Raw genomic sequence first — 25,514 nt, 5'->3', positions numbered from 1 at the left:
ATCCATGTCCGCATAATTACCGTGCGCGCACAACACATCTGATGCTGTTTCCATTTTAGCATGCCGGGGCTTTTTAAAACACATTCAGACACACACAACCTTCCATTTGACCCTCAGACTGCAGTTTTCAGCCTCCTCCTCAGTCAGCCTTAGTCTTGCCAAACCTTGGCCCATATGAGAGAAAAACCCTTTTCTGTCCCACTGGCAGCTGCCCACAGATACGGAGACAAGGACTGAGTCAGTGCCCAGAAACGTAGCCTAGATTACAGGCCAGGGGTGGCATGGAACAGTTTGTGCAAGCTGAGCAGGCTGAAGTGGGCATGAAGCTTCTGGTAGATTCCTTGGTGACCTGCAGTACTTTAGCAAGGATTTTGATTCCTGGTTTATTTAAGCATGGCAGCAATAACAGCATCTCTCCCACCCCCACAGCCACACATGCTCATATGACAAAACTGTGAGCTCCATACTGCTCTGGTGCACAGCACACCTTCTGGGGCTCGAAATTCCTCAGTTCTAGTCGTGCGTGCGTTTGCACCAGGCTTTTCTGAGTAGGTCTCTGGGTTCCAAAAAAAAGTAAAATAGCAGATCTGCAGACCTGGCAGCTGACCCGAAGAGACCTCTTCTGGAGAGAATCTGCCAGCATCAGGATCGTTTGCATTTGCCTTGGCTCAGCATGGACCCTGACTCACCATTAAAGTCTCAGCGGGTCCCTTATTGGGTCTAGGCGCTGCCCAGTCCAAATAAACGGTTTCCCCACCTGCAAAGAATTGCCCCTCAGAATGTTGGTTCCACTTCCCAGGGACTTGGGGAAGAAGTGCCACGTACGGGGATGCTGTTTAGGCCTGTGAATGCGGCTCGTTTCCGGGCTCCCTGCCTGAGAGAGATTTGCAGCTCCTGCCATGTTCACCAGGCTGGTGTTGAGCGTTCCTGCCTGTCTTTTGGTCAGGATCTGCATGAGGCGAACGCAGATGCTGCAGGACCAGAGGAAGCCAAGAAAGGGGGGCAGGAGGAGGAGGCAGCGGAAGAGGAGGAAGATGAAGGGAAGGTGAGTGCCCTCCTGATTGCTGAATGTGGGATTTGCCAGGCAGGGCTTCCCATCGGCTGAACCCCAGGCAGGGTGCAAACCGTCCGTTTTCCTCATAGAATTGGACCCGTATGCCTCAGATTGGCTATAATGGCCTGGTTCCTCCAATGTCTTTGCCCAGGTGGCTCCAGCACAGCCCTCCTCGACTCGGGGTGCTCCAGAAGTGCCGCACTGCCTCTTGCAGTTGGCCCTGCTGGCTGGGGATCATGGGAGTGGCAGCCCGACACAGCCAGAGGGAGCTGGACTGTGGAGGGCTGACGTAGGCGGGGAAGGACGCGTTGGGATGGCTGTCCCAGGCCAGCGGGTGGCTTGCACCTTCTCCAGGGCCAGTGTGGACGTTTAGTGGTGCTGAGGGGACACTCCTGGAGGCTGACGCTTGGTTTGCCCGCCCTAGCAGAAATCCTCCAAGCACAAGAAGAAGAAGCATAAGAAGGAGGAAAAGTCCAAGGAGAAGAAGTCCAAAAAGCACCACGGCAGCGGGGAGGGGCCACCGACGGAGTCCGTGCAGAATGGGACGCTGGAGGACGAGCCCCTGCCAGTGAGGAGCTTGCTGAGGGCAGGGGGTGGTAGGCTGGACAGTGACTTGGCGCAAGGGCGAGCCAGGCTGGAGAAGGGCTTGGGCGGCAAAGGCCGGCCAGCCCCTCGGTTGCCTGGAGCAGAGGTGCACGGGCAGGCGCCTGTGACGCACCCTCGGGCAGGGTGGGCAAAGCCCGGAGCAGCACTCCCAGTGGAGAGTGGTTCCCAGTGGAGCTCCAGGTGCCGCCCCCTGTTCCAGCTGACGTCCGAGGCCACCGTTGCGAGCCAGATGGAAGGCTCACTGGGGTGGTCCGGCACTTCCACAGCCCTGTCTTAATTACACGTGCTGCTCCGCAGTTGTGCCGTAAGCCATTTTCTCCCAGTCGGAGCCCCATCCCGGCAGTGACTCGCCCCTTTCTTCTTTCCAGCCGATGTCCAGTTACTGCCTTCTAGCTGAGAACGCCTATATCAAAATGGTGAGCACAGTGTCCTGCCCCCAGCCCCGGGGCAGCCTTCGTTTCCGGGGCTTCCTTGCCGGCGGCAGTCCTGCCCCACGTCCTGCTCCTCCTCCCCCTGACCCGTGCCTCCTTGCAGACGTACGACATCCAGGGCACACTGCAGGATGACAGCCGGGTCACCGTGTCTGTCATTCTCGAGAACAAGAGCAGCAGCTTCCTGAAGAACATGGAGCTGAACGTCTTGGACTCGCTCAACACTAAAATGCTGCGGCCGGAAGGCGCCTCGATTCACGATGGAATACCGGTCCCTTTCCAGCTGCCTCCTGGTATGTATGGGACAAGCAGTGGGCGGGTGGAAAAGGCATGCTTCGGGACACGTCTGAGCGTGGGCCAAATTCCCTGGCCCACGCAGAGAGTCATTCTGCAGGTTGTGCTTTTTTCATGGTGGGTGGGATTTCACAGTCGTTGCCCAGGTGCCATGGGGGCAGGGCTGGACTCAGCCTGAGTGCCCCCTAGCCTTGCCAACTGCCCAAACTCAGACGTGATCATGGGCAAGTCCGTCGCCTGCCTGCAGCCTCTGTTACTGGCCTTCCAGATTCGAGTCCCCAGATTTTAGCTGTTCAGCAACCTGCAGCTGTAAGTGATTTCTGATTGTTGAGCCCTTCTCCAAGCTGCTATAGGCCCTTGTAGTGAAAAAGGCAAAAGAGCTTAAATCAGCAAACCAGGCACAGCATGGCATTCTGCTTGGAGCTGTGAGGTCTGGGTTCTAGTCTCCACCCAGCCATGCAGCTCATTGGGTGGCATTGGGCCTGCCACAGGTTCTCTGCCCAACCTACACTGGAGGGTTGTAAGGATAAAATGGAGAGGAGGGGGAACTCTGTAAGCCACCTGGAGTTCTTTGCAAGAGAAAGAAAAGTGAGGGTAAATGTTACGTAATAATAGTCACCTGTGCCTGAGAAAGCAAAGTGTTTTTAAAGTGAGAAGAGCTCATACATTCCATTGTCTCAATCCAGTTTGTATTCCTTTTCTCCATCCAGGAGTCTCAAACGAGGCCCAATTTACCTTCACCCTGCAGAGTATCGCCATGGCACAGAAACTAAAAGGAACCCTGTCGTTCATAGTTAAAGTAAGGACCCCTTTCACCATCTGCCAGTGAATGCAGCTTTGGGGATAATGAAAGGTTATGGAGCAATCCCTATCTGGATGCGGGTAGAGGTATTCACTCCAGTTAGAGCTCACCTGATGGTTCACACAAGTCGCTGTTCCATCCTAGCAGCATCAGGCTGCAATGGGTCACTCTGAGGGCCAAGCAAGCCATGGCAAGGCTGCTGCCTACAAGATGCTCTCAGACAGGATGTGGGCGCAGTAGCCCTCTCCCACGGTGTCCTCCAGCAGTCAGTGAGTCCAGAAGGAGCCAGATGGCCACCTGGACAGGTAGCCACAGAGAGCCCGGCCTGTGACGCAACCTGCTTCTGAAGTCATCCCAGTTGGCAGATGTCTAGCGGCAAATTCTGTAGCGTTGCTTAGAGTAAAACCTACTGGGGCCCTTTGGTTCATTTACATTTTATCATCTAACTTTCAGGCAAATATGACCCCCCAAAGCAGGCCATGTCTTTTTAAAATAACTTTTATATTTTATATCCCATCCACTACTGAGGTCTTGGGGCGGTCTTACAAAAAAGCAGAATAGAGCACAGCATCCAAGTAATTTATGCAATAGAACCCCACAATTAAAATCATAGTCAAGCCTTAAAATAATGGGAAAATAAAAAAGTCTTAGCCTAGCACTGAAAAGAATAAAGTGTTGAACCTCTCCGGGAGGCACATTCCATAACCAGGGTGCCACCACAGAGAAGGCCCTTCCTTCTCCAGGTAGCCACCCTCCTAATTTCCTTCAAGGAGGGCTTCCAAAGACAGGCCTCTACCCCAGATCTTAAGGGGCAGGTAGGCACGTAAGAAAAGAGACACTCCTTCCTCATTTTTAAAGGGAGAGGACTTAACAAGCTAAAAAACAAAGACACAAGAGGAGGGAAGCTGTTGAGGAGCGAGACTAGTTTGATGTTGCCAGACAGCCTAGAGCAGTGATGGCGAACCTTTTAGAGACCGAGTGCCCAAACTGCAACCCAAAACCCACTTATTTATCGCAAAGTGCCAACAACGCAACAAAACCTGAATACTGAGGTTTTAGTTTAGAAAAAAAACTCGTACATTAACTTCTCTTGTCCTAAAAGAAAAACACAATAACAGAACTTCCAATGATACAAACAGCTTTTTATTGAAAGGGAAAAGGTAAAATGAAGCACCCAATACAAATCTATCCCTATATCAAAACTAGCTAACACTATTAATTAACACTAAAGAATTGGATATTTCCTGAATCAACATTCTATAGCAGTGATTCTCAGCTGGGGTTCCTCTTGAATTTGCTGACTGCCAGCACAGGGAGGCGATGTTCCACTGAGCACCAGCTTTTGGCCTGCTCTGAGAAAGGCATCTGAGTGCATTTCCTACCTCGTGGGGGCTTCTGCTAAAATCACAGGTAGTCCATACAAAGATAAATATCCTTGTTCTTGTTTCCATAAATTCTTCACAAACAACTAAATATGATGCTGCAGATTCAAATATGCCAGGGGGACAGCACAGCATTAAAAGAATCTCAGTCTCTTAAGTGGAACATCTCTTTGCTAAATCTTAGTTATTAAATTTCAATTTTTCATAAGAAAAATCAGAACTAAAATCTTGTGTTAATAAACTTGAATGTATTAAAACTCACAGCCAGTCCAAGCAAATATATATATATATCCTTGGCAGCGCACTGGCCATGCAAAAGCTTAGACGAGTTGCAGCTAATGAGTCATGACTCGTGATGTCATCACCTGGCGCCACTACTCCTTTCCGAGCATGCGCATGGTCCCTATGTGCGCTGTTATATGGTGCTCGACTGCTGGGGCAACTGGGCTCCCATGCCAACAGAGAGGGCTCTGCGTGCTGCTGCAGCACTCGTGCCACAGGTTCGCCACCACTGGCCCAGGGGCTTCTCAGCTCATAACTTCTTCAAGCTGGGCCCAGCTGATCTTCGGTTCATGTGGCTTTGCTTGGACAGAACTGGTACAACCATCCAGGGGCCTCCTAAGTCCTCTGTCCAGCGGGAAAGTGTGGCCAGGCTCCTCCCCACTCCTGACTCAACCAGTGGTTGGAGCAGAGTCTTTGTCAGGACAGACTCCTTGCAGTTACTTCCTCTTGGGCCAAGCTGGTCTTCCTTTTGCCCTGGTGCTTTTCCTGGGACAGTAGGAGCGTGGCCTCCCAGAGGCCTTTGTTCCACCAGTCAATGGCCGAGGCCAGTGTGGTTTTCCCCTTGCTGTGGCCACAAGCTTTTTATAAACCGCTCGAAGAGCTTTGTCTGTGAGGAGGTACAGAAATGAAATTCATAACAACTGGCATTTGTGGAAGAGTGAGGTGGGGAGATTGGCCCTCTTCTACCCCACTCTCCACTTGGGCCATGGCAGGAAATCATTTCGGGGTCCTTTGCGTGAGCACCCCTTTGGTGCCTGAAGCTGTCGCCCATCTCCCACCCTCTCTGTCTTGCAGGACGAAGAAGGCTCCACCCACGAAAAACTTGATTTCAAGCTGCACTTCAGCTGTGCGTCTTACCTAATCACAACTCCCTGTTACAGGTAAGCTGTTCCAGGCGCCTGCCACACTTGTTCATTTTAATTTACTTATTTTTGAACTTGCTGCTCACTTCATCAGCCCAAAGGCCCTCTGAGTTGCCCTCACTAGCAGAGGGAAGTGGCGTCAACTCTCAGCACTGTTGTTCCCTGTCAGTTGGTGCATTTTTGTGGGGTACCAGACATTGGCCCTGCCCTGAAGAATTTGCCATCCAGAATTCTACTATAGGGGAAACAGAAGGGGAGAGAAGAGTTGGGAGCCCACGAGGTCCAAAGCGGGAAAAACATCCAGTCCTGTCCTTGATTGGTTTGTCACTGGGAATGGTTGCATATGAGATTGTGCCTGAAGGTGCCCAAAAGGAAGAGCTTCAGGTGGAAGTGGGCAGGGCAAGATGGCCACATTCCCACCCTGCTTGCCAGCATTGCCTTCTGCCCATCCCAGCCACTTCCTCCCTGTGTTTGCTGCAGTGACGCCTTCGCCAAGCTGCTCGAGTCTGGGGACTTGCACGCCAGCTCATTCAAAGTCGACGGCATCACCATCCCTTTCCACCACCTCCTGGCGAAAATCTGTTTCTACCATCACTTCTCAGGTGTGTTCCAGTTTTCCCCACTTCACTTCCCCTGCTCCGGAGGGGCTACAGCCACCCACTTGCATGAATCCCCCCATTGCATTTATTTATTTACAATATTTTTATCCCGTCCTACACAATCCAGTTGCCCCAGGGCGGCTTACAATATAAATAAGCAATAAATACACAAGCGGTCAAGAAATACAATAACAAAATGCGACTGAGAATATTGATAAAACCAAATTGAAATTATTTAATCCTTAACATGTTGGGCGAATAAAAAGGTTTCCCTCCTCTCGCCTCTCTCGTTAGTGACAAAGCAAGACTTTTCGGAAAGACAGTAGCACTGGCTCAGCCATACTCTAAAAGGACTTTTTTGCAGGGGGTGGCGGGTGTGGGGGTGCAGTTGGCAGGGTCAGGACCACCCGCAAAATAAACGGCAAGTTATCTTTCCTTCCAGTTGTTGAGCGCGTGGGGGATTGCGCTTCTATGTACAGCCGTTCTATCCAGGGCGATCACGTCTGCCTCCTAGTGAAAAAGGTGAGAGGGGAGTAGGCTTCCGGGGGCGGGGGGGGGGCAGGCATTGTCCTTTACCAGCTGGTGCATCTACCCTTCCTTCATCATTCGGGCTGCCAGAGCAGGGCGCCAGAGAATGATGGCTTGCATTTGCGGGGAGGAGGGAAGATGAGAAGGCAGGGGCAGACATTGCTCTCTGCCTCTGCAGGGACTCTTCTTATTTGCTGTCTGTGCTGACAATCATCCCCCCCCCCCCCGACTCTTTAAGGGAGAGAATTCAGTATCCATTGATGGGAAATGCAACAGTTCAACCTTGCTGGGCAACCTGCTCTCCGAACTCAAGGAGACCCTGTCGCAGTGCTGAGGACACCCAGGAACCCTGCAGTCTCCACCACCCTTCGTGGGAGAAGCACTGAGAGGCTCACAGACTGAACCCCGACAAGCATTAGTTTTCTCTCCTCTCCCCCTCCAAGCGCATGTATGATCGCCGGGGCATGCGTGTTTCCCTTCACTCTGCCCGGGTCGTGGTGTTTGTGTGTCTTATTATTTTTGTCCATTGCGGTTTACACATGCTACAACTGTACTTCTCCCCGTCCTTCTTTCCTGAACTGTTTGGCCACTTTTGACGACGACTGCTTCCAAACCAGAGAGAAAACCGTAATACTGATACCCTGGCTGGGGTTGGGTTGGGTTGGGTTGGGGGGCAGTAGTTCAAGAAGTCACGGGATCCACGCCGTGGAGTCTTTTCTCATCGGCAAGGACAACAGGCACGTGTTGATGTGGATCCAGAGGCGACTGCCTCAGTCTCCTTGTGCCTGGCCTGTTTTAACCTATGTATTTATTTCTGGCTGCAGCAAGATGAAGATTGGCCAGAATTCCTCTGCACTATAACCGGTTGGTTCATCTTTCCTTTTGTCCCCTGAGGTCAGAATTCATAATGGTTCCACTGAACCTGCCCCCCACCCCGTAAGATTGATCACATTCCCCGCCCTGGCACATTTCTGCTGCGGGTGCTTTGTGAAGTCCACTGAAATCTTACCACATTCCTGAAGCTATAGAATGTAGCAAAAAACTGGAAATCCAAAGTCTTCGTGTGCGTATGTGTTCTTGTTTTGGTTCTCTTTCTTTCTTTTGCCAGTCTCTTGGCTCAGCATCATAGGTTGACCCGTCCCAGGGTAGGTGAAGACAATCCGTCTGACTCCGCCTCTCTGTTGAAGAGCCCCCCTCTGCCCCTGGCCCTGAGGTGTGCAGTGCCCGTTCCCGATGCAGTGCCCACAGCCACTGGGCTTGGAAGAGGCCAAGGTTTTGAAAGTGATTCTGGCCTCAGATCAAGCAGGTGGATGCAAATCAGGAGCTGACTCTGTGTTTTGAAAAGTGCTTCAGTCCTTTGCTGGAAAGGGGATTCCTTCCCTTCCTTACCAAATAATCATTTGACCTTCTACAAACCATTGTTTCTTTTGCTTCACTCACAAGATTGGAAATTAATCAGTGATAATTTATTTGGAAATGGGGTTCAAGCAGCTTGACTCCTCCATCTCAACATTTAGCTACTTTTTCATATCCCTGGGCCCATATCCCTGGGCACTTTTTCATGTCCCACCCCCATTAAAAAAAATTAAATTGGGGAAAGGAGGGATGATGGAACCGACTGTGAAAACATTGCTCTCTTGCTTGTTTTTGATGTCCTCTTTGTTTCAAGACACTTGGTGCCTCAATACTCCTCACCGTGATTTGTGGTTCAAGGTGTTTTCAAAAACACACAAGTTTGCCTGTTGGGAACAGCTCTGTGGTCATTCTTGATTTCTCAAGAAGAACCTGGTATTCCAGAATTCCGTGTACTTTTGCGCAATGAAGTGATAATAATACCTATTGGGACTTCCTGGTCAACCTTTTGTGGAATAGTGAGAATTGTGTGTTTGGGAGAGCAAAGCTGCGCATATTTGAAATGGTCTTAACATGCTCCTTGGAATTAGTGGATTTAAATATATATATATATATCTATATATATTCCTGGATGAAACTTGTCACTTTAGCATGTAGAGTCTGTTCTCTTACAGAACCCTGTGGTGATTCTAGAACCATCAGAAATGATATGTATGATATGTTATGTCCAAAAATCAACAAAACCAAACCTTATTTGCTATCAACATCCCCCCCAAAGAAGAGGAGTAAACATGTATCACAAAGCTGCTGTAACATTTTTTTTTGTGTCAAGATGATCCAATAAAATTTCAAAACCAGTTCACTGAAAGATTATAATTTCTAGTTTGAAAATAATTATACGCTCCCACCCCCTCATCTCAAACCAATGGCTATACATGAAGAGCTGCACAGACAGCAACCAGGTTTTGCTTTCAGCCAAGTTAGAATCCCCAGCTAAGGAGGCTAACATCAGTTCACATGGTTTCCTTGCGAAGTCTTCAATGCAACATTTCCTGGTTGCTGAAAGTCTCCACTCAAATTCCTGAAGCTTAAAGGGTGTGCAGAATCCTGCCTCCCCAATAGCAGAATTGTGGAATCTCTGCTCATGCTTGGCACATGAAATTATCCAGCTCTTGGCTTGCACGCCTAAGGGGCAGCAGACTCTCTGGTGAATAACCCGAAGAATTTGAGTTCTTTATTTCTCAGGAAGCAATTAGCCTCCCCTTCTCAGGGTGAGCATTCTGGTGAGAACACAGAATTTCAGAATCCCCCCTTTTTCATCTGTGGCAAGCTGCAGAGCCCTGTCTCCTTCAGAATGAGCTGTCAGGATCAAAGCATGAGAATACCCTCTACCTGATGGTTTTCTGGCCCTGTTTTTTGCTTTCTGAAGCTACCAAAATAGGAGGAACCGTTGTTCTGGGGAAACTGCCCCACTCTCCCAACCCGAGTAGCCAAGGGAGAATCCAAGAGCTGTAACAGAAAAGGCTGTTCGTTCCTCCAAAGATTTAGTTTTAAAAACTAAGGATCGCCTCATTGCTGAAGCTTGGGCAGGGCAGCAGTTTGCAAAAAATCCAGAAGAGACATGGGCTCACTGCCAAGGCCAGAGCCTGTGATTTGAGGCTGAGGTCCTGGTTCCTCCCCCACTCCCCATGTGGATACCTCCACCAAGTCCTTGGCGAGACTTCCATCTCCAGGTGGGGTGTGTGGGTGCATATCCATAAAGACCTTGCCACACGAAGGCGCAGTGCCACTTGGATGCAATACCTTGGAAATGAGAGAATTGCACCCCCCCCAGGGGGAGGGTTCCATGCTGGCGGGGGGCTAAAAGCTTTGCTAAGGAGTGCCCTGCAAAAGCCCTCTCAAGTGGGAAAGCCGAATGGAGCAAATGGCCTCGCTTCTCTCCATGGGATTTTGTCTAACCCACTGGCAAAACCTCCCAAAATACGGTGTCACAAAAATCACATTTGCCTGCAGTTAGACAGGACATCCGGACACCCCTCCCAGCGGGTGTGGGCTTGCATTTCTTAACAGCTAGTTGCTTCTCTGGCCTGAGATGTGTGTATCAGACTAATGGGGTGAAGAGGACAATTTCTCAATGCAAGTTCAGCGTTACTGGGGAGAGCTAGACTGGCAGCAGGGGGCCAAGGCAAAGAGGGAGTATCCCATCCCAAACAGCTAACTATTCATTCCCCCACTGAACACTGGATGGAACCAGTGGACTATTTAGATGAATAACCGGCCGGGTGCCACTTCATCACTAGCATCATTTTATTTCCTGTGTCAAATCCGGATCTTTGTGGCAGAAAGACTTCAGCATATAGGAGCCAGCAACTGAATAATTGGTATATCTTCCTGCAGTTCCTTCAAGGCCATAACATTGAGCCAGTTTTTTGATAAGGTGTGCTTTATACCTGGCATTGCAGACATACACAACGTTGTTAGCAACTGGGTTTGGCTGGCCAAAATCCTTACAGTCCAAATTCTAGATTTGGTATGAAAAACTTACTTGTAAAGTTCAGACTTTCTGGGCTGTAGAGAGGAGGAGGAAGAAGAAATGGGGAAAGTTTAATAACTTTGTAAAGAGAAAGTTTTTAGAGTCCCTAACCCATACACATTGTAAACCTGTGCAATAACTTTGTTTAGTAAGTTATTATATTAAATTATTTTTATTAAACCAATACTACATTTAAGAAGTTTGTAAAGGAGAATTTTTTAGGCTGGCCTCCAGCTGCTTCCATTATCCTCAACCAGCTGGATATGAAAGTTGCAGTCCAATCCAGATGTAGGGTGTTGGGTTTGGGATGGCTGTGTTAAGGCACTTATGGATTGCATCGGTTGTTTAGCACAGTCTCTCTTTAAAACAGCTCCCAAACAACCATCCCTAATTATTTTCTGCTCAATGTATATTTTGGTTTCTGTCCCCTACCCACCTCCAAAAAAAGCAATTGTGATTTTGACAATAAGATCCAGAGGAAAACCCTAAATTAAAATGCAACCTAAAAGCAAATACTTCGAAACTGCAATAAGCAAACAGTACCCAACTCATTTTTTAAAAAATGATCAGCAAACCAAATCTTACATGCAGAAGTCCCTCTTCAATAAAATTCTTTGTCCACCAGTTAAAGGACAACCAAGACCCTAGGCAGGGCATCCCAGAGCCAGAGTGAGGCCTGCCACTACCAAACTGTTCCCTGATGGCACCAATACTGAAGCCCCACAATTCTCTTAACAACCTGGACAAACAGCCTAGTAGTACCAACTCGACTGGGCCAACTCAAGTTTCTGAGCTGTTTTCAAAGGCAGCCCCACATACGCAGGGTTGGGCCCTGTGAGCCAAATTCACCCATGACTTCCACCCTTTTGGTGGATTCTCAGCTTTTCTCTGGTATCCCCCCCTCCCCACACTATTTTAAAAGGTTGAAACGCCTTTCCCACAGCTTTGTTAGTTGCAACAAATGCTTTAAGCTGCAATTGGATGGTCTTTGAGGCCTTTCCCCTCCTGGCACAAGGAAATGCAACTTGCAAGAACACCTTGGAAATTAATCTCAACCTCCCTGACTTATGCCATGCAGCTTGTCTCACTAGCTGGAGCAACCTGATGAGGTTTTGGCTGGTCTGGAGGCATTTTGCTGCCTGAGGTGAAAAAGGTGAGGGAACCTCTTCTACCTATAAAAGCCTTTGAAACTGAATGGCTTTCTTCCACAGTGACAATGCAGCGTTACAGCTGGAGCCAGCTGGCCAGCACGGGCAAATGGGAAAACCACATAATACATGCTTTTCTTTCCCAAGGCTTTGCTGCCACTTCTCAGCATTTTGCTGCCTGGGAACTGCCTCATTTTAAGGCTGTGACTCGGGTATTTGGAAAGCAAATACTCCATGTAGAGGTATGAATAAAGAAAATGTCCCAGTTCACATTCCACCTTTTCTCCCTTTTTCATTTCCACTATTTACCTTGTGGATGTGCAATGGCTGAAAGACAAGAAAGAAAAAATGTTTTCCAACTGTGGATGGAGGGAACTTAGTTTCTTGGATGATGATGATGAACATGAACATTTCTATACAGCCCATAGACAAAGCTTTGGGCACTTTGCAAGATTTCCCATCAAGGTTTACAAACCCTTTGCTTCAACAATGCCACATTGGCCTGAACCAACATTGGAAGGAACCTCGGAGGAAATCTGGTCCAATTGCTGAATGTGGGAATCATTCAGCTTTTGTTTAAATTAGCTGAATTTTCCCTTTGCTTTAGGGAAGGAGAGCCAATCCTGTCCCAGGGAAATTAGCAGGGCCTCTCTCTTTCTTTTTGGAGTGGTACAGAAGCAAAGAAAACCTGTGAGGGGGGCCCTTGTCTTCTATCCACCCCACACCCTCTTCTCCCCACTTCTCACCCAGTTTCTTCAGTACCTAAAATATTTAGCTGCCCCAACTTCCCATCCCGCAATGGCTCCAAGGTGGCTACTAATTAAGAAAACACTCAATAGTGTTATGAAAATAAGGAGCTAAGAGCAGTGCCAAACCCATTAGCTGTTCTAAAGCAAAGTATTTTGGGATGGCCTGGTCCTGAAATGCACACTTTGCCAAAGACCGAATAGAACCTGAAACTTCTAGAACTAATTTGCTGATTCTGTGCGAAAATTTGAACTCGTGGCTTCCCACTGTGTGTAGGAATTTGCTGGGACTTTCTATTTCTTATCCAATCATGGAGCTATCAGGATAATTTGCACCCATTGCAAAGGGGAACCCTGCCTCCCATTTCCAAGTATCCTAGTTTTCACTTTCTCTGTTCTCATTCCCCCATCCACCATGCTGCCTTAATCTTGGGGAAATCCCTCAGTTTTCCCTGTGGCTTTCAAGGAAATGTCACTTACCTAAATCCAGGGAGCTGCCTCAGGGCCATCACCCACTCATTCGGATCCCTGTGGATGCAACGGCATCATCTTAAAAGCTGACACCAAGGGTCCCCCCCCCCCCCGCCACCAGTGTCTTTGCTCCCACAAGCAGTTCCCCTTATGTTTCTCTCCCTCCCCATTAACAACATGAAAGGAAAGCTGACTTTACTTTTAGATCTCAGCAGAACCCAACAACAAACCATCATGCTGGGTCTGGACAACTCAAGAACCTGCACTCAAGCTTTGCAGGCTATCATGCAGAAAGAATGATTTTGCTGTTGGTATATAAAATGAGGCCTTGATGGTGTTTGGATGATATCATTTTGCTGAAATCTTAAAAGCAAAGCAGACTTACCCAATCTGGGGGATTCTTAATGTGTTAACATCATTTCCCATCATCCCCATCTGAAAGGTGCTAGCTCAAGCCTTACAACAGCCATGCCAACCAGGCACCTTTCAAGATGCGATGGACTGCAATGCCCATCATTTCCAGCCCTTGACCAAGTTGGCTGGGCATGATGGGAGGTGTAGTCCAACACTTCTGGAAGGCACCCAGTTGGAGAAGACTGCCTTCCAGCTTCCAGCCGTGCTCCCTCATTTTGCTGATTACATTTTGCTGCAATTCACAACAGAAAGACTGATTTCTTTCCCCGGTGGAGCCAAACCAAATCTCTCCGTGTTGCCATTTGGAAAACGACCGTCTGATTCCACTGTGAAGAAGCCATTGTCCTCCCATGTGCCCCGCTGACTTTCTTATGAGGAGACCCGCTGCAAAATGAGTATCAGTGATGGCACTTGGATTCTCAGCTGATAGAAGGGCCACAGCCATAAATAGGAAAATCCCCAACTTACGAGTTCAAACTGTTTCTGAAAGAGAAAAACAAAACAGAGCATAAACTTCAGCAGCCCCACCTGGCCCCTCACGTGCACCCTTGTTCAGAGTGGAAACACTCCCCCAAAACAGGACCCCTCTGCCCATTCTGCCTGGTGTAGCCCTCCCCACCTTGGCATCCCCCAGACGTTTTGGCCCGCGGATCCCGTCATCCATGGACCGCACTGGCCGGGGAATGAGAAGAACTGAAGCTCAAAGCACCTGGAGAGGTTTGAAGAGGGTGGCCTAGCATGCAGAATTGTTTTTAGAGTCCAGAATGGCCCAGAACTTCTTAAAATGGACAGAAATGCCTGAAGCGTTTGGGCCTCTGTGTGAAAGAGAGAAAAACATTTCTCTTCTCCAATAGCTCATTTCAAATTGTTTTTAATGTATTGTTCATATGGTTATCCTTTCACTTGCTAGAGTTTTATATGCTTGCTGTTAAATGGTGGTTGTTTTGTATACATTTGGTTGCATTGTTTTATTTATTTATTTAGGAAGCTTCTATGCCGTCCCATTCGCCGAAGCCTCACAACAATAAATAGCAACAATATAAAAACAATATAATTGGAGACGTCCTGGCCAAAGATGTAAAATCAATAAATAATATTAACAATTAAAATGACGTTTAAATAAAAAGGTCTTGGCCTTTATATTTGTAACTTTGATTGTTTGTTGTAAGCCGCTTAGAGATTCCTGTTGGAACAGCTTAGTGGCATACAAATGCAAAAAAATCAAACAGTCAATCAATGAGCACAGCCCAAATCTGGATGCCTTGTGCCAGATGCAGTGTCTTGGTGCCAAAGGCAGGAGGAGTCTCTCTGGAACCTTAGGGGGACCCCATTTCAATTCACCCTAAAAGTCCCAGACCGTTCTCCCCCCTCCCCCTTCTTCCCCATTTTTAGCCAAATAAAAGCACTCGGTCACATTTCAGAGATCTGCAAATTGGGTAATGCCCAGCTGCAGCTGGAGGACGAGCCCCCAACATTCGGTGCCTCAGTGACTCCAGAGGACAAATCCCACCTCCCAGGAGAGAATGCATGGATCTCTGAAGCTTCTTTGGTGGAGAAGACCGCTGGTCCATCACGCCCAGACCAGCCTTCTTCAGTCAGATCAGCTTCCTGCAGTTCCTAGATCATCTTAGACACAACCCTCAGCATGGTGAGGTTACACTCCTGTTGCCAACTTGGGACCTTCCCCCTGACAAAAGAACTTCTCTAGCTGTTGCTTTAGGAAGGCAACGTGCCATACTGGACACACTTCTTGGAGTCCACCAAGGTTGCATTAAAAACAAAACAAATAACAAGCCTGTTTCCGCTTGTATTGCCTTTGGAATTGTAATGTCTTCCAATTTTGCTGATGTGTAGGGGCAGTTTCTCACAATGCCCCGTCCTAAAAGTCCTACCCACAGTCCTAAAAGTTTGCCTGGCCCCACCCAAAGTGGGTTTGTCTGTCTAGCCTGAGGAACATCAGTTCTGGGACTGATTCTGCTCCTTGCTGCCCCTTTTCTTCCTTCATTTTAAACGCATTGCAGCATCTGAGAGCGACTGACTGGGACAGTCCAGAGTTATAAAGGCTCTGATTATATTTACTTTAAATGTCTGCAATCCCTCTGGACAACAAAACAAGGCTTAGTTCCAGGTCAGTGGGTAGAACTTGAGGGCAAACATTAAGCAAACTCTTTTACTCCTCCTCAAAGTAGGTTCAAAACGCAAAGCTTCACACACTGGGAGCATTTCCTTGTTTGTTCGGTTGTAATCTATACTAAAGGGAAGGGAAGGGGAGCTGGGGCAGGGGAGAGGAAGGATACTGTTGTGGCTTGCAAAGACTGTCTAAAATTATAGTCTAGGGGCCCATCGTCTCTATCAGCTATGGGGCTGCATGCAAATGAGCTTGGTTGCCGCACTGCCCAAACCAGGAAACAAGTGCGACGGCACTTTCTGTGGGTGTTCTCCAACAACCTCCCTGGATCCTGGAGACCACCGTCCTGGCGTCAACAGCCTGCAGAGCCTTGCTCGGACAGTTCTGCATCTACTTTCCATGCCAAAGCTGCGAAGTTTGGTCTCTGGTTGAACAGGGGGACTGCGGGACCTCCACCTGAGACCTTGGAACACCACACATGGTCAGAGGAGAAGCTACTCAGTCTGTCAGATGCTTCCCACTGTGGCTCTTTGGGCCACCTCTCCCCAGTCTGGGCTGCTCCTTGGAGGACCACTGGGCCAGAGGGCCCCACATTCTGTCTCGAAGCCCCCAGCCCCAGCGACTCACATGTGCTCATAGAGTCCCTTCAGGGCTTCTTCCCATTGCTCAGAGGACCTGCCGGAGAAATGGAACACCAGATGTTCAGGCCAAGGACCACCTTCAATTTCAGGCTCTGCTTTCCAGGGCTGGGTGGGTCTCAAGGCAAAAAAGGGGGCAAGGTAGCAAAATGCCAGCATATTTTAGCTTCAAGGTCCTGGAATGGAGATATTGCAACCTTTTAAATGTCCAAATTTTCTCTCCTAGGTGATCTAAACTTCATTCCCCAGTTAACATTACAATTTTTTTTACAGATAAAAGAAAGGAAAGCAAAGAAAAAGTTACATGAAAAAGAAAGAAAAAGATCCCAAGGGAACTTAGACCAAAATTGCATATATTGCTAAGTGTGGGAAAGTACACAAAAAGTTTATTTATTTAAAATATTTATACCCTGTCCTATATGCAAAAGTGTCTCAGGGCAGCTTACAAAAATCAAAACCAACAATCCAACAATTAACGATAATTAAAAATATGCATAAAACATATGCATAAATATACATAACATTTATTTCACAAATGAAAACAAAATCCAAAACAGAAGCAAAATCAAAATGTTACTGTGAAATAGTTAAAACCAGATTAAAAGTTGGGAATTTTTATTCAAGCAATGTTATAATGACAGGTCTGACTTAATAATACTTGGCTATTTTTTTAAAAAAGCTTTAATATGGGTATCAAGTAACTAATAATTCACCATATACCGTACCCACAATCCCACCAGCAATTAATTAATAGATTTTTTTTCCTTCCCCACACCCTTGATAATTAATCGTTGATTTTTTTCCTTCCCAGTGGAAATCTCATTGTCTGCACTGGAGGCCTTGCATCCTTTGGCTTGGGTGAAATGGGTGCAAAGGCTGTGATGGAGGAAGATTTCATGAGGAAATGATGCTCTTACCCCTTTACTCTGGCAAAGCTCTGCGTAGCAATGCAGAAAATAAAATAATCAGAGGCAGACTCCTTTTACAGTGGCCAACTGGAAGCCATACCGGAAGGGGTTTGAAGGGGAGAACAGGTTCAAATTCATCCTCGCAGCATATGACCAATAAGATCTTTATCTAGGTTGGGATTCTCACAACCATCAGCAGGGGTCAGCAGTGGCTTGTGAAATGCAGCCCCAAGGTTGTCTACAGTGGTACCTCAGCTCACGGACTTAATCCATTCCAGGACCCTGGCATTGACCCAAATCGGTCGTGAGCCAAGTCCAATTTCCCCATAAGGTTCAATGTCAATACAGTCAATCCGTTCTGTAAGCATTTTTTTAAATCAGAAAAATGTGAAGCAAAGTGACAAAGAACAGCAAAGATTGTGACCATCTCCCCCCGCCCTGAGTACGATCACAGTCATATTCCTAGCCAGTCAACGCAATTGCACTCATCTTCCTTGCATGAGCACGACCGCAATCACGACCATCTCCCACTCCCACAAACACGATCGCGATTGCGGACATCTCCCCCCGAACACGACCCCGCCTTGCATGGTTGTGCTCATGCAGAGAAGGCAGGCAGGATCACGGTTGTCACCTGATGTGGAGTTCACGACCCAAGGCAAAATTTTTCAGGAATTTCTGTTTGCGACCCAATTTGGTCATGAACTGAGGCGTTCGTGAGCTGAGGCACCACAGCATCTGCAACCGGCCTCTGAAAGCGATTATCTCTGGTCAGTGGCAGGGAGAGCTTTCACCTCTTAGCAGAATGCGCAAATTTTGGGGACACAAATAATCTGAATACTCAATAATGTGAATACAGTTGGATTTGCTGGGAGATTTTGCAAGCAAGATGCTAGATCTCAAGAGGGGAGCCTGTCTGCTGAAATCTATGCTTTGTTGGTGAAAGAGCCCTGCCTGTAAAAATAATGAACAATTAACATCTCCACCCACTCCCATTTTTGAGGGGGGTGGGGAGACTGGTGAAAATTATTCCTACTCGCAATTATAGCCAAAGCACGTTGGCTTGGTCTGGAGGCACGTCACACAGGAGATGGCGTCATAGCGATTTATTCCTGCAAAGACAAGAACATGGGAAACTTGTTGAAGGAAGCAGAAGTGAAGGCTCCAGGTTTAAATTACAGAAACATAGAAGCAGAGCGAGTCAGAAGGGGTCTCCCGAGCCATCTAGTCTGACCTCCGGCTCCAGTTGGCTCCGCTCACGACACGCCCACCAGGTGCTACTGCCGTTCTTGCAATTCATGCCCATAATTCATGAATTGCAAGAACGGTGGTAGCAAAGTGGCAGAGTATGTCTGCTCACAGAATTTCGGAGGTTTAATTCTTGGCATGACTGAACAGACCCCATAAAAATCCCCTTCGGAACCATAAAGAGTACACATTACTAAACCAGATGGACTTAAGGGTCTGATTCACTAAGAGAGGGTTGGACAAGTTCATGGAAAAGGAGCAGAAAGACATGTCAGTGTCTATTGATCCTGATTCCTTTGCACTCCAGTTGCTGGGGAACATGGGTAGAAGGGTGCATTCATGTCTGGCTTTGGGCCAGCTGGTCTACATGGACCCTGGATAGGACCCAGTCGATCCCTTCATATGTTCTCATGTTTTTCCCCTTCCCCGCTTACCACAATGACGTTCACACTTTACTCTGCCTATGTGTGGGAAAGAGAGAGAGAGAGAGAGAAACCAGTTTGACAAGTTCCAGTGTGGGTTACACTATTAATTAAAATGCAACTATACTGAATGTTATTGCTGTGCACTTGGGTGGCTGGATATGGGGAAAAGTCCCTTGATTAGAAAGTAGGGCTTACTTTCAGGTAAGCATGCATAAAAATTGCACTCCTTAAAAATTTCTGATAGGTAGCAAAGAAGTTCCACAACCAACCTGGCAGAAAGAGCACATGATTTTATTTCATGTTTTATATGGAATATTTTGGGGTCGCCCTTCACTCAAGAAGTACTCAAGGAAGTCCACAAAGTAATAACAACAATAGACATAAACTACAGAAACCTACACAGACAGCTGCACTTCCAAGAAAAGAATTTACAGAAGCAAATGAGTAGCAGGAACATCTTAGGCATTCAAATCAGCTGCCAGCTTAGAAGTAGCATTCCCAAAGGCTGTTTATTTAAGAGGGCTTTTCCCTTCTCTCACATATGCAGTTTGGAATACCTCTTCTAAAATGTAGCTTTCATGAAAAGAACTTCGCATTTTTATTATTCTGGGCCTTTATACCAATTGCTGAACAGGACTTGTAATATAAAGCAAGCCATTGTGGCTTTGTAAATGTGGCTTTTATGTTTTGTACTGTATTTTAAAGTATATATTGCATCTTTATTGTGCTGCATCTGTTGTTGTAAACTGCCCAGAGAGCTTTGGCTATGGGGTGGCATAGAAACAGTATTATTACAGTTGATGATGCTGAAGCTGAACTTAAACAACAGGTAGATAGCAGGTATCATGTTAGAAGAGGAAATCAAACCAGTTGTCATCTCAGAAGAAGTATTCCTACACGTTGCTTATTTACCTTCCCCTTCACCCACACAAGCAGTTAAGAAAGCCTCTGCTAAAAGGCTGCTGCTCCAACTTGGTGGATGCATAAAGCAAAAAAGTAACTTGAGAGAAAAGAGGAGAAGCTCACTTTCAATAATGGCATTCCGTAACATTTTGATTTGCTCCTTGTAAATGGAACGCATGATTTCTGGAAGAACACCTTGGAGAGAAGAAAGAAATGCAGCAATACAAAAATGTGGGGAAAGTGACCAGTCAAGGCCAAGATTATCCACACTGCAGCTTTACATAAAAGCAAAATATAATACAAACAATTTGGATTCTACTATATGAAAGTCAAGTGTATTTACTTCTCAGTAAGCATGTAAACTATCAGATTTTATTTATTTATTTAAAACTTTTATATGCCGTCCCTTATGCATGACAGGATAGCTTACAATCATTAAAACAAACCACAATAAAACAAGCATCTTAATATAATAAATAACAATTAACCCACAAATGTAATTTAAATAAGTTAAATAAAAGTGACTGTTAAACATTAAAATTAGGTTTTGAAATAACAGTTAAATAAAAAGATTTTAACCTGGAGCCAAAAAGAGTATTAGCTTGGCACCAGGCGCACCTCTCCAGGGAGCGCATTCCATAATCTGGGTGCCACCACAGAGAAGGCCCTATTATGAGTAATGTTCTTTTTACCTCCTTCAGGGAGGGTTCCCGGAGCAGGGCCTCCCTTGCTGATCTTAAGGGGCATGAGGGCAGATAAGGAAGGAGACATTCCTTCAGGTATCCCAGTTCCAAGCTGTTCAGGGCATTATAGGTCAAAACCAGCACCTTGAATTGGGCCTGGACTTCAACTGGGAGCCATTGGAGCTGGTAGGGGACTGGCGTTCTATGAGAAGCGGCTGGTCCCCGTCAGCAGCCTGGCAGCTCTGTTCTGTACCGGCTGAAGTATCCAGACCATTTTCAAGGGCAGCCCCACGTAGAGCGTGTTACAGTCATCCAACCCGGAGGTTGCCAGAGATTATGTGCTTTCTAAGAAATTAAATGTCCATTCTTTAACGGGGATATGGGACAAAACATCACAGAGTGCTCCTGGGTTCAGTCCAGTTTTCAGTGGTGCTAAAAGCATAATAAATGATTTACTGTATGTTTTACAGTTTTTTAAATGTTACTCATAAAATAAGTAAACAATATCCATCTTGCTAAGTATAACAATACCAACCCATAAGAAGTAGTGCTTCAGCACAAGACCTGTTTATGGAATTTCATAAGAAAACACTCTATGGCTGCAAGGAGCTTGCAATGCAGAGTTTGAGACCAAGGTGGAGAACTCAGCAGAAGCTGTTAGGACGTTAAGACACAGAGAGAGGCAGAAGGAAGGCCACAACTTCAGGCAAAACCAGTTTCCCCCAGAGAGAGAGCAAAATGTAAACATAAAATTCAGAGGCAGTGAATGATGATGATGATGATGATGATGATGATGATGATTATAACATTTCTATGCCGCCCCTTGCCAAAACCTCGGGGCGGCTTACAACACGATAAAATACAATGAAATACAATAGCACATAATAAATTACCATTAAATACAAAGTACAAAAAATACATTGATTTACAAATATAAGATTAAAATTATCAGTATAAATTAAGTAAATAAAAATATAGGAGGAGAAAGAGATCCATAGCTCCAGCCCCCAGGACAAAATAAAATTAAAAATTGCACATGCCATATGCAGAATTTCTTTAAAGGACCCTGTCTCTTTTTGTTGTTGTTTAGTTGCGAAGTCGTGTCCGACCCATCGCGACCCCATGGACAACATTCCTCCAGGCCCTCCTGTCCTCTACCATCTCCCGGAGTCCACCCAAGCTCACGCCGACTCTGCCGCCCCCTTCTCCTTTTGCCATCGATTGTTCCCAGCATCAGGCTCTTCTCCAGGGAGTCCTTCCTTCTCATTAGGTGGCTGAAGAATTTGAGTTTCATCTTCAGGATCTGGCCTTCTAAAGAGTAGTCAGGGTTGATCTCCTCTAGGACTGACCAGTTTGATCGCCTTGCGGTCCAAGGGACTCGCAGGAGTCTCCTCCAGCACCACAGTTCAAAGGCCTCAATCCTTCGGCGCTCGGCCTTCCTTGTGGTCCAGCTTTCACAGCCATACATTGCAACTGGGAAAACCATTGCCTTGACTATACGCACTTCTGTCAACAGGGTAATGTCTCTGCTTTTTAGTATGCTGTCTAGATTTCTGTCTGATGCTGTCAAGGAGCAAGCGACTTTTAATTTCTTGGCTGCAGTCACCGTCTGTGGTGATCTTGGAGCCCAAGAAAATAAAATCTGTCACTACCTCGATTTCTTCCCCATCTATTTGCCACGAAGGGATAGGACTGGATGTCATGATCTTAGTTTTCCTAATGTTGAGTTTCAAGATAACTTTTGTGCTCTCCTCTTCCACCCACATCAAGAAGCTCTTTAGTTCCTCTTCACTTTCTGCCATTTCCTGTCTCTTAAGGACACTCTATTTGCAAATAGATGTATGGGCAGGAGATAGGAAGGCATTGCGTCTCAGGGGAAAACAACCTTGGGCAGAAGGACTGGGCAGGAGGGGAAATTCATGTGGACAATCCGCCAGCTAGTCGTGGGGGGGGGGGGCAGCTACAGTGCAGCTATCCATGCCTTCATTGCAACCAGTGCCAGCAAGATGGTGGAGGAAAGCACCCCAGAGATTCGGGGCCCAAAAAATTCAGCGCTCCAGCCCTAGCAGGGCAGCCTCCAAACAGCTCCTCTGCAATAGTTGAGACCTTGTCTGAAATGATGCATTAACAGATATTTTACCTGGCTTGTAGGTGTTGCGTTTGAACAAGGTGTCCAGTTTTCCGTAAACTGTGCTTGCTATGAGTTCCAGTTTCACCATGGCTGTGAGGATGGAGAGGGGTGCAGAAATGGGGAGTGGATGAAGAGCAATCACAACAGCTAATACATGCAAAGATTTGCACCCCTGCGGAAGCTGCAAAGCACTGGACCTCACTGAACTTTTCCTGCCTCAATATGCACAAGTCTTAAGTCTAAGACTCTGCGATGGTTCTGTAAGGAGTCATTTGGGGTTTTGTTGTGGAAATCCAGGCTCCAACAAACAGCTTCATGCCACAGTTAATTCCCCACATGCAGGGGAAGTTGCTATGTTGGAGCATGGCTGATCCACTCAGAAACCAGCAGGTCCCTGATCTGGAAGCAGGGATCTGAAACTGCTCACTGCTGGCATTCCCTCGCCTGCCTTTGCTGTGCGGTCGTTATTTTTATTTTATTTTATTTTATTTTCCGATTTACATCCTGCCTTTTTCCTACAAAGGGCTCAAGGCAGCTTACATCATTCTCCTCCTCCATCTTATCCCCACAACAACCACCCTGTGAGGTAGGTTGGGCTGAGAGTCTGCGGCTGGCCCAAAGTCACCCAGTTGGCTCCATGGCTGAGCGGGGACTAGAACCCAGATCGCCTGAGTCCCAGTCCCACGCTCTGAACCACGACACCACACTGGCTCTTATTTATATCGCACTGATAAAGCCAAGAGTTGGGAGTCCATCTCCCACAAGCAATTCAGGATGACAGTGGGTGTGGCCAGCAACAAAAGGGGTGGGGCCAGAATATGATGCCCTTTTTATCTAAAAACTTTCAGTGCCAGGAACTGAGCTGCTGAAGGTGCATCACAACTTTTTCTAATAGAAGAATGTGCAGCAAAGCAAGGAAAACACAAAACAATTGGCAGAGAGCTGGGAACATCTCGGATCTTGAAAGGGCTGAATGTGGCCTCAGATGCGCACATCTGCACCCTTCCCAAGCTGCGCTCTCTAAAGTAAAACAGTGCATTTCCCTGCTATGCCCTGCATAATTGGGGCTGCCAACTTTTTTCTGGCAGGGCTCCTGTGTTGCTTCTAACAGTTTCACCTGGTGTCCTTCCAGTTCCTGAGATGGACAAAATTGCATTTGTGAAGGTTATTTTCACAGGTATAGGCCCTGTTGGGCACATCCCCCCTAATATAGCCTTTTATGGTCTGAAGGGAGAGAAAGCATCTGTCCAGCTGAAGCTATTTATTTATTTATATTGTGATTTATATCCTGCCTTTTTCCTACAAAGGACTCAAGGCAGCTTACATCATCTCTCCTCCTCCATCTTATCCCCACAACAACAACCCTGTGAGGTAGGTTGGGCTGAGGGTCTGTGACTGGCCCAGAGTCCCCCAGTTGGCTCCATGGCTGAGCGGGGACGAGATCCCAGATCATCCCAGTCCCAGTCCCACGCTCTTAACCACTACACCACACTGGCTCTGGGCCTGGAGGGGAGACTTCCTGGGAACCGTATGACATATAAAGATAAATATAATAAATAAATATCGAAGAACTGTGTAGTGACAACACTTATAGAACTGCGAATTTTCAGTCCACTTGTTCTAAAAGTGTGAAATTAGATAAAATTTCATTTAAAAGCAAGCCAAACTAAATCTTTCCCTGTGGACCGCCATACAGTATATGCCCAGCTTCTTGCATGTGGACTGGTCGGTCACTGGAAGGGGACGCCAAGTCCAGTGCCCTTGGGTGGGAAATGGGGCTAATTCTGTTTGCAGGAATAGGGCAGTGAGCCGGCCATAAACATGAACATTCAGGCTTTCCCAGGCTACGCCAGCTGGGCATTGGGTGGTCATAAATCACGCTGGTCTTCTCAGGAGGTGGAAATGAAAAGCGAGCCCCTTCTTTCAGTGCAACTCACTGATCTCTGGCGGGACCCCCAGGTGTAAGTCTTCCAGCGTGTTTTGGGCCCATCCCCGCAGCATCCGACCAGCGGCGGGCACGTCCCCAAGACCCCAAGACTTGCGGCTCAAGAAGGGGGCATAGGAAGCGAAGTGGAGGGCGAAATTCGGTTCACACTGCAGGCACAGCCAGGAAGGGACGGGCCCCAAGATTAAACACACCACCAAGGCCAGGCAGGGGCTTCGGCAACCCATTCTGGGCTGGCGTCCCTTGTTCCGTCCCGTGTCATCTCCAAAGCACACAATGCAGGCATTTCACAGCAGGATAGTCTGTCTCCATGGAACCTTCCGGAACAGCCGCAACAGTTCTAGAATCTTCTTTTTTATTGGCCCAGCAATGCAGCCTGAAGCAGGGATGAAAGGTTAGGTTAGGTTATGAGAGGAGCCCTGCAGGATGGTCCAGTTTTCTCTTCCCCAAGGGACAACCAGCTGCCCCAAAAGTAAGCCCATAAGCAGAACGGGAGTGCAAAAAAGACCACCACCCATGTTCCCCAGCAACTGATGCACACAAGCATGCTACCTGCTACCTCTAACAGACATCAAGACATCAACCCATCAGGACTAGGATCCTTATCTATCCTCTTGCTCCATGAATTTACTCATTTCCTTTTTAAAGCTGTCCAGATTAACACCCATCACAGCATCTTATGGAAAGGACTTTCTTAGTTTTGTTACCAATTGCAGCACCTCAAAACACCCCAAAAGTAGTTGGCCAGAGGGAGGCCACATAGTAAAAACACCACAGTCATACTGTCCCAGAAGGGAGGGCGGATAAGAACGAAATGAACCACATCCAACACGCTAGCCTGACCTCAAATACAGAAATCAAAGGGGCAGCGGAAACTTGTTGCATGAAAGTTGCAAATGTGCAGGGAGTAAGAACACGGCAAGCCTGTGTGAACCTCGAGCAGATAAGAAACAGACGTGGGAAATGTCTGGTCCTTGAGAGAAGAAAGGACTCTTTGAA

The 25,514-nt window shown here is 47.2% G+C and overlaps 2 protein-coding genes across 4 annotated transcripts in view; one reads left to right on the top strand and one right to left on the bottom strand.

Moving 5' to 3' along the window:
• The window catches only part of AP3D1 (adaptor related protein complex 3 subunit delta 1), a 59,336-nt gene extending 50,285 nt beyond the window's left edge, over positions 1-9,051 (top strand). For all 3 annotated transcript variants that reach the window (XM_044453395.1, XM_044453396.1, XM_044453394.1), the window contains 9 exons: positions 947-1,045; positions 1,482-1,622; positions 2,029-2,076; positions 2,195-2,384; positions 3,096-3,184; positions 5,647-5,732; positions 6,195-6,316; positions 6,756-6,835; positions 7,080-9,051. In XM_044453395.1, coding sequence (XP_044309330.1) covers positions 947-1,045; positions 1,482-1,622; positions 2,029-2,076; positions 2,195-2,384; positions 3,096-3,184; positions 5,647-5,732; positions 6,195-6,316; positions 6,756-6,835; positions 7,080-7,175 — 951 coding nt within the window. In that variant the 3' untranslated portion in view covers positions 7,176-9,051. The remainder of the gene's footprint in view (positions 1-946; positions 1,046-1,481; positions 1,623-2,028; positions 2,077-2,194; positions 2,385-3,095; positions 3,185-5,646; positions 5,733-6,194; positions 6,317-6,755; positions 6,836-7,079) is intronic.
• Positions 9,052-10,543: 1,492 nt separating this feature from the next.
• Positions 10,544-24,742, bottom strand: IZUMO4 (IZUMO family member 4). Its single transcript, XM_044453483.1, has 11 exons — positions 24,508-24,742; positions 22,580-22,660; positions 19,880-19,951; positions 18,863-18,889; positions 18,217-18,292; positions 16,262-16,309; positions 13,975-13,989; positions 13,102-13,149; positions 12,185-12,202; positions 10,740-10,762; positions 10,544-10,644 (listed from the first exon to the last, which is right to left on the bottom strand). Exons 1-11 carry the CDS (start codon positions 24,740-24,742, stop codon positions 10,544-10,546), a joined length of 744 nt encoding a protein of 247 aa, XP_044309418.1.
• Between the last annotated feature and the right edge of the window lie 772 nt (positions 24,743-25,514).

The sequence above is a fragment of the Varanus komodoensis genome, unplaced genomic scaffold (assembly GCF_004798865.1).
Source record: "Varanus komodoensis strain SLA01 unplaced genomic scaffold, ASM479886v1 scaffold79, whole genome shotgun sequence".
Lineage (NCBI taxonomy): Eukaryota > Metazoa > Chordata > Lepidosauria > Squamata > Varanidae > Varanus > Varanus komodoensis.
This window is presented reverse-complemented; position numbering and strand designations above follow the sequence as displayed.

Coding starts and splice junctions, on each gene's coding strand:
- IZUMO4 (XM_044453483.1), bottom strand. CDS start 24,742: ATGGGTTGCCGAAGCCCCTGCCTGGCCTTGGTGGTGTGTTTAATCTTG. Junction 18,890..19,879: donor ACGGAATGCCATTATTGAAA/GTGAGCTTCTCC, acceptor TCCCACACATAG/GCAGAGTAAAGTGTGAACGT. Junction 10,645..10,739: donor AGAAAGTCTGAACTTTACAA/GTAAGTTTTTCA, acceptor CTGCAATGCCAG/GTATAAAGCACACCTTATCA.